This window comes from Rutidosis leptorrhynchoides, chromosome 1 (genome assembly GCF_046630445.1).
Source record: "Rutidosis leptorrhynchoides isolate AG116_Rl617_1_P2 chromosome 1, CSIRO_AGI_Rlap_v1, whole genome shotgun sequence".
In the NCBI taxonomy this organism is placed as follows: Eukaryota; Viridiplantae; Streptophyta; class Magnoliopsida; order Asterales; family Asteraceae; genus Rutidosis; species Rutidosis leptorrhynchoides.
This window is the reverse complement of record NC_092333.1, coordinates 705,454,622-705,462,739: the sequence shown is the minus strand read 5'-3', so window position 1 is coordinate 705,462,739 and position 8,118 is coordinate 705,454,622. Positions and strand designations below refer to the sequence as shown.

General features: G+C 36.2%; 2 protein-coding genes across 2 annotated transcripts; one reads left to right on the top strand and one right to left on the bottom strand.

Moving 5' to 3' along the window:
• Positions 1-982: 982 nt before the first annotated feature.
• Positions 983-1,558, bottom strand: LOC139886172 (uncharacterized). The gene is made up of 2 exons (XM_071869921.1): positions 1,433-1,558; positions 983-1,336 (listed from the first exon to the last, which is right to left on the bottom strand). The coding sequence occupies exons 1-2, from the start codon at positions 1,527-1,529 to the stop codon at positions 1,128-1,130; spliced, it is 306 nt and encodes a 101-aa protein (XP_071726022.1). The 5' UTR covers positions 1,530-1,558; the 3' UTR covers positions 983-1,127.
• Positions 1,559-3,788: 2,230 nt separating this feature from the next.
• Positions 3,789-6,590, top strand: LOC139853631 (uncharacterized). The gene is made up of 3 exons (XM_071843014.1): positions 3,789-5,119; positions 5,295-5,772; positions 6,475-6,590. Exons 1-3 carry the CDS (start codon positions 4,481-4,483, stop codon positions 6,588-6,590), a joined length of 1,233 nt encoding a protein of 410 aa, XP_071699115.1. The 5' UTR covers positions 3,789-4,480.
• Positions 6,591-8,118: the final 1,528 nt, after the last annotated feature.

Here is an 8,118-nt window from a genome sequence, read left to right as displayed (position 1 = left end):
TAGCGGTGACGGTTACATGAAATACAACCAATGAGAAATTCATGGTGAAAATTTAACGGGGTTCTAACTTTTTTTTTTTCAAGCTAATAAATTTAAAGAGTATTTTAGTACTCCCTCCGTCCCACATTAATCGTCCACTATTCCATTTCGGGATGTCCCAGATTAATTGTGCACTACCAAATATGAAAAGTAAATTTAGTCAAGTTTAACATATTGTTTCTAATTAATTAATTAATTTATAAAAGTAATGGAGAATATGAGGGTAACATTATTATTTATCATTAAAAAAAAATTAGGATTTTGCTAATGATGGCTTTTAGAGCAGTCGTTAACGCGCAGTAAACTATTGTACGTAGCGATTATTTATTTAGCGGTGACGGTTACATGAAATACAACCAATGAGAAATTCATGGTGAAAATTTAACGGGGTTCTAACTTTTTTTTTTCAAGCTAATAAATTTAAAGAGTATTTTAGTACTCCCTCCGTCCCACATTAATCGTCCACTATTCCATTTCGAAATGTCCCAGATTAATTGTGCACTAACAAATATGGAAAGTAAATTTAGTCAAGTTTAACATATTGTTTCTATTTAATTAATTAATTTATAATAGTAAGAGGGTTTTCTAATTAATTGATTGAGGGTAAAACTGTAAAGTAAAGAAAAAGTACAGAAAAGGTACATGTGACAGGCACTTTTTCTTAAACTGTGTGATTTTTTGTCTGGGGATAATTAATCTGAGACGGAGGGAGTAGTTGTTTAATTTTATAAAAAAACATAAATGTCAATAATATTATGATCCTATATTAAAATTTTGTAAGATTCTATAAAATTTGAAGAATACATTAAAAAAAAAAAAAAAAAAAAAAAAAAAAAAAAAAAAAAAAACCTTTCAAAATAGTGGAGTGATATAGGAGTATATATAATAAAATGCAACTATACAACTAAGTTAAAGGTGGAAAAAGATCGTTTTCCACTTCTATTGATTCATACTTATAATACACGTACCACCATGTAATTGTTTTATTTAGAGGTCACTAATTAAATTACATGGATTTGTTCTCACATAACCATAAACTCTAGCACGTACATACGTAGTTACATATTAAGTAACTTCACGTCTTCAATTTAAGGGTTAACTTGTGCCGCAAAAGCTTTAGCTTCTTCCGGCGAGTAACAACATTTTGGACAACCACCGTGATAGTATCCACGATAACAACATCCATGACGGCAACCATATCCGCCACCACCCCAGCTTCCACCACCGCCGCCACCGTAGTTACTTCCACCACCACCATAAGCTCCTACCTTACTCGCATCCTCAGGTCCCTTCACATCTACACAAAGTCAACAAAAGTCAAAAATGTTAATTATGATGTTGGTTTTTAACATGAGATGTATATTTTTAAAGAGCATAAAGTGAAGATACGAACTCTCGGTCACGGTTTCAGGCTGCGATGTTTTGACGGCTAAAGTGTACGTCACAAAAAGAAGAAGAAGTGCAAAAACCAGACACGATTTGATCTTCATTTCAATTAGTAGTTTTATAGAAGAGTACTTTTGTCAAGTTGTTGTAGATATGGAGATGCTGCGCTATCTATTTATAGCAATTGCATTGCATGGTATCACCTTTAAAATAATAAATTGTACGTACACATTTCAAAAATATGAGAATGATAGTCAGTCAAACTTTGTTTCTATTTTTTACAATTTTTTGGATAAAAGAACATGGATTAGAAATAGGTGTGTCGATTCGGCTCGTGCCACGTGTCTTGATTGCGTGACACCTGGGTACATAGGGAGTGACTTTGATCAAAGTGTTTTAGTCTAACTTTTAGAGTGTTATTTCTTATCTTTTAGAGTGTTATCTACTTATCTTTCGGACTTTCTGTTGTTCGGCCTTTGTTTGCTTTTTTTTTTTTCATTAAGTTATGTCATGGATATAAATGGTTGTATGGATATATATGACTATACGCAGTAATCCGAAAATGATAAATTGATGTTTACTTTATTTACTGAATGAAATAACTTAATAATAAAAATGATTATTTTACCCTTCATATGATTTTTAATTATTTATTCTAGGTAATTTGTCCATAATCATAAACCATATAAAAGTTCAATTACAGTATATTTGACCTTGTATCTGTTTTGACTATTCTACGATCTCGATAATACAGATCAAAAATGTAACCAGATATCATGAAATCATGAAACTCGTTTATATTCAAAACAAAACCCACCAACAATACTCTTATTTTTTTTTTTATCCATCTAAAAATTACTCCTTTCAAATAACCCACCAACAATACAAAACTCTTGTTTTCCAACAAAAGCAACTTCATATCACATGATTTGCCAACATAAACCTGTGTAGATGTGTGCAACCAATTTCATTGAACCCATCACCAATTTTATTAAACCCCATCGGCAATTTGTTTTATAAATCTCCTATTTTATCTCGATTAAGTCCTACTGAGATTCGAGTTACACATATAAGAACTTCAATCGATGTGAAGGATGATAAGGATAGCGATATCAAGTATGACTTATATGTTTTACTTTCTAACAAAGAAGATGAGAGAAAGAACAAAATAAAAGAGAAGGTGTAGGTAGGTTTGAAATAAAGTGAGAAAAAAGCAGCTGTATGGGGACTACACCTTGTTTTGAGGTGAGCCAAACAGTCAACCAGACAGTTTTGGTTAATCATTAATCTAAAAGTAAACAACAAAAGGTGATGACCGAATAAGTTATTGGCTCAATTAAGTTCAATAATCCAAAAAGAAACAGGCCCTTATACTCAAGTGCGGTTTGTATTTTCATTTGAATTCCAACTCAAACATTGAAATTATATTGGGCCTGATAAATAAATATAAACCCGATAAAATCAACATTGGGCCTAATAATCAGAACCTAAATGATATACTCCGTAATATGTAATCCGTTATGATCAAAAGATGTTTACAAACCCGATAAAATGACATTTAGCCAATTAAGATTTCAAATGAGTCGGATTAAAGTTAAAATGTTATTTAATACTGCGAGCTTCTATATTCATTTTTTCCTAGAACATTTAAAACGACTTAAAGTATGTTTAATGTAAAAATTCAGCTAATAAAATTAAGAAATATCAACTATATCAACTAAACAAATCTTTGATTTTTCTCTGCTTTCTAGGAAGATTTTATATATATTAATTTTGTTGCTGTTAAAAAAAACAAAAAAACTATACCTACTAATAAATTCATTAAACCTATTTTCATATCCACCTAATATGTGTATATGTTTATTTATGGCATATAACATATATAAATATAAATACGTGCACTAGGCCTATGAAATTGAAGGATTAAACTGAAGCCCATTACTTTAATTTAAGGGTCAATCACCAAAATACCCATTTTTTTGGCCTTTTCTGAGCTGGAACCCCCTTTTTTTTTTTTTGAGAATTTGCCCGCGCAAGGCGCAAGTATCTTTAGACCTTGCGACCTTGCGGCTTGCGCCTTTGCGTGTAAACGCAAGGCGCAAGGATAAGGGCTTGCGTCCTTGCGTCCTTGCGCCTTGCGCCTTATCAGAATGGATTTTTCTTGATTTCTGGATAAGATTTTTTTGGATTCTTTGTACCTTTACGGATAAGATTATGTACCTGTCTATTTAATGAGGCTAGAACTCCAGATTAATAATTTTATTTTACTTCATTTTCAAAAAGATCAAGTCATTAGAGCATCGTTAAGGTACCTACTTTTATCTATTTTTTCACTAATTTGTGTCTTAATGAGCTGTAGTAATGATGAAGCATTTGTTGTTCATGTATGTTGTGGAGGTAATTTTGAATTTGTTAACAACATACCTATGTATCTGCCTCTTGACTGTTTTAGAACCAGATTAAAACTACCACTTGCTCCACAAAAACCAATAAATCGAAGAGTATTGTTAAGGAAAATTCTCAAAAAAATTGAATTGCCACCTAATGCACCTGTTTCGCTAAGATATATTGATAATAATCATATTTTTGATATTACTGATGATCATGAAGATTTTTTTGAGTTTTTAAAACACGCTGTCACAAACGAGCCTATTGATATTTATGTTGTCGACAAAGTTAGAATGCTTCAACCCGGACAAAATTCACAAACACACCAGCCCCAACAAAATCCACAAACACACCATCTCCAACAAAACCTCCGGATTCTCGAGTCTCAACCAAACAAACAAACTCACCATCTGCAAAAAGAACAGGATGAAATACACAATTCCGAACCAAACCTCGAAACACACTATTCGGAAGAAAAACAGGCTGAAATACCACCTCCAAACACAGAAGAATTTGACTTCTTCAACCATGGCGCCGAGAACGTGTGTAAAATAAAAAAATAGAGAACCCGTTTATACCTGTTGTTGGGTCTAGTGAATCGGATGAAGCAAGTGACGAGGAAGATGAAGATGAAGAAGATGAAGAAAAACAAGATGTATTCTGGAATATGCCAACTCTACACAGTCAGCAAGATGAAGAAAACCCAGAATTTACGACCCCAATTCCAACCACGTATCAGGTATCTGATTTGGTCAAAGTTCGTCAAACGTTTTCGAACAAGGAAGAATTCCTAAACCAGCTATTTACAAAATGCCTTGAAGAAAACTTTCAAATAAAGCCTGTAAAGTCAGACAAATCTCGGTACACCGCTAAATGTGTGTTGCCAAATTGTGAGTGGAAATGTAGTGCATACAAAATAAGACACACTGAAAACTTTATGGTTAAAAAGTTGCATGACGTACACACTTGCTCACGCACACAAATTATGGGAAACAATAAACATGCTACTAAAAAGGTGTTGGGTAGTATTCTTATGGATTCGTTCAAGGCTGCTAATCGAGAGTATAAACCAAAAGATATACGTGATGATGTAGCTAATCGGTTTAGAGTGAGTGTATCATACAATCAAGCATGGAGGGCCAAGTGTCAAGCAATAGAGATGTTACGTGGCAGTAGTGATGACTCCTTTAGAATGCTTCCCATTTACCTTCATAACCTTAAGATCCACAACCCGGGGACCATCACCAATTTGGTTACCGATAAAGAAAATAAATTTGTGATGTGTTACATGTCCATTGGAGTAGTTGTAAGTAAATATATTTTAGCAAAAACCACCTTTTAATATGTACACCATACGCAAAGGCGCAAGGGTCACCTTGCGCCAACTAATACGCAATGACGCAATAAAAACCTTGCGCCTTGCGTATGGTGTATGAGGTCTTTATTAATAATATTTGATTTACTGTGAAAATTTCATGCAGATTCGATCATTTGTGCAACATGTCCGCCCGATAATCATCGTCGATGCTGCACATTTAAAGGGTGGGTACCTGGGTACTAATTTAGTTGCTGTTGCGATGGATGGCAATAATGGAATTTTGCCATTGGCTTATGGAATTGGTGAAGGCGAGACAAACAGTGTTTGGTCATGGTTTTTTGGTAACCTAAGAGATCATTTAATGAGTTATGGTATGGTTGATCGTATGTCAGAGATTACTTTTATTTCTGATCGTGCTGCTTCAATAGCACACGGCATTGCAAACGTGTTTCCGGAAGCGTTTCACGCTCATTGTGCACGTCATTTATTCATGAACATCAAAACTAAATCCAACAAGATGAAATTCTTCGAATGGAACTTTTGGAAAATGGTTAAGGCGTACCTTGCGTCGGATTTTCATGATCATCTGGATGTATTTCGAAGAAGATTGAAAGCGTCTTATAAAGTTCTATGTGAGGATGGTATCAATAGATGGTCCAGAAGTCAATCTACTCATATTAGGTATTCATACCTTACAAGCAACATTGTAGAGTCTATAAACTCTCTATCAAGACATGCTCGTAAACTACCCGTTTGCATGTTGTTCGAATTTTTTCGTTGTTCAATACAGGATTGGTATTTCAAACATCGCAACAAATCAGTTAGTCTTACTTCACCGGTTACTCCATATGTTGAACGTAAGCTAGCTAAGAGGACGGACAAATCAAGAAGATGGCGAGCATTTTCATCGACAAATGATCTAATAGAGGTACATGATGGACGAAAAAATGGGTTGGTTAATCTACAAGATAGAACTTGTTCATGTGGTCAATGGCAATTATCAGGCATACCCTGCGGTCATGTGATTGCATCAGCACGACACTTCGGAGTGGAGGATATTAGTTGTTATGTATCACATTGGTTCAGCACTCAAACATACATAAATACGTATTCCGAACACATTCTTCCTCTCCCCCATCGGTCTGAATGGTCGGATCCGGTTCCCGGGATTTTGCAACTTGTACACCCCCCAGTTCTAAAGAAAAGACAACCTGGACGTCCTAAAGGTAAAAAACGCATTCCTTCAAAAGGTGAAGAAACTTCAAAAAAAGTAAGAACTTGTAGTCGTTGCAAAGAACCAGGTCATTCTCGATGAACATGCCCAGCTGCTTATGACCGAACAGGTGAATCAACTTCTCAACGGGCAAGAAACACAACCTCGAAGGCGAAAGAGACAGTCGAACCATCTCAAGCTTATCAATCTCAGTTTTATCCAACGTACAATTTAGGTAGTAATTAGTTCCTAGAATACGTTTATTTTCAGGAACAAATTAAGGTGTGATGTCTTCCATTGTTGTAATATTTTTTAATTAGTATTTTATGATGTGGTTTCGTGTGTTACTTCATATGTTATAATATTGAATGCACAAGCTAGTGTTACAAGAATAATAAAAATTTTGTGGCGCAAGGTCGCAAGATGAACCTTGCGTATGTTTCAAAAATAGGCGCAAGGACGCAAGAAGAACCTTGCGCCTGCTTAATAAAAAGGCGCAAAGACGCAAGAATCACCTTGCGCCTGCTTCTAAATACGAGGCGCAAGGCCGCAAGAAGGACCTTGCGTCTACGGCTATTACGGGACGTAAGGTCGCAAGGTCTGATTACACACCTTTGCGCCTTCAAAAATACAGTTACGGACCTGTTCACAGTTTAAACCCCGTGATGAGACAAAATTCCGTGCGACGACTAAACTTAAACCCCGTGATGAGACAAAATTCCCGCCTACTAAATCTAATTTTGAAATTCGGACGGAAACTAAACCATATTTCCTCATCATCAGCAGGGTACTTTTCATCTATTCCTATCGGTCGCTCACTCTTTCTTTGGAGCATTGCATGTACAAGGCCCGGATCATTGCCGGTGTAAGAAAGATCTAGCCAAGGACCTAAACAAGTTCCCCTAAAAAATTTTTGTTGATTCTCAGTCATTGATGCCTTTAGTTGAGGTATAACATTAAGCATATTCTTCATCGTCAACTTCGCCTCAACATATCCCTGAAACAGACAGTTTTTCAGAAGAAAAATACAGGCGCAAGGACGCAAGTCGCACCTTGCGTCTCGTGTATCACACAGGCGCAAGGACGCAAGACGTGCCTTGCGCCAGCTACTAGGGACAAAACGCAAGGACGCAAGACTTTCCTTGCGCCTATACCAGATTCTAGTTTTAAGCCCTAAAACAATCGTGTTCCAGTTTTGATAAAATGTTAGCTTCCAAATACTGTAACTTTAACAAATCTAGCAACACTATAAGTGAGTTTTGCATCACCAAGCTCGTTGAAGCATTTCATCGAACACTTGGTGTGCAACAAAAATTATATATCATTTTTGACATAGAAATGGAGTAATCGAACGGAGATAGTTGAAAGGAAACACTTACCTGTTCTTGTGACATATTGATCACGTTTTTTGTCGGTTTTTTTTCTCTTCCTTTTTCTCAATCGTGGTGGTGATGGTGATGCTAATGGAGGCGGTGATGGTAATGGTGGTGAGATGTACTGATGGCGGTGGTGCTGGCGATGGTGGTGGTGGTGGTGGTGATGTGGTGAGTCTCAGAAGAAAGGTCGCAAGGGTAGACGGGTCGCAAGGGGGTCGCAAGTGCAAGGTTCTTTGTAATCGCCGTCGGTCGCAAAGTGGTCGCAAGAGCTGAGTGTCGGGGTGTGTGTGTGTATGTGGTGTCTGATTTCTATATTTGACCTAATTTTTTAACACAAGGACGCAAGGCGCAAGGACGCAAGTCACAAGGTCTCTTGCGCCTTGCGCGGGCATTTTGTC

Coding starts and splice junctions, on each gene's coding strand:
- LOC139886172 (XM_071869921.1), bottom strand. CDS start 1,529: ATGAAGATCAAATCGTGTCTGGTTTTTGCACTTCTTCTTCTTTTTGTG. Junction 1,337..1,432: donor GCCTGAAACCGTGACCGAGA/GTTCGTATCTTC, acceptor GACTTTGTGTAG/ATGTGAAGGGACCTGAGGAT.
- LOC139853631 (XM_071843014.1), top strand. CDS start 4,481: ATGCCAACTCTACACAGTCAGCAAGATGAAGAAAACCCAGAATTTACG. Junction 5,120..5,294: donor ACATGTCCATTGGAGTAGTT/GTAAGTAAATAT, acceptor AATTTCATGCAG/ATTCGATCATTTGTGCAACA. Junction 5,773..6,474: donor TAAAGTTCTATGTGAGGATG/GTATCAATAGAT, acceptor ATGACCGAACAG/GTGAATCAACTTCTCAACGG.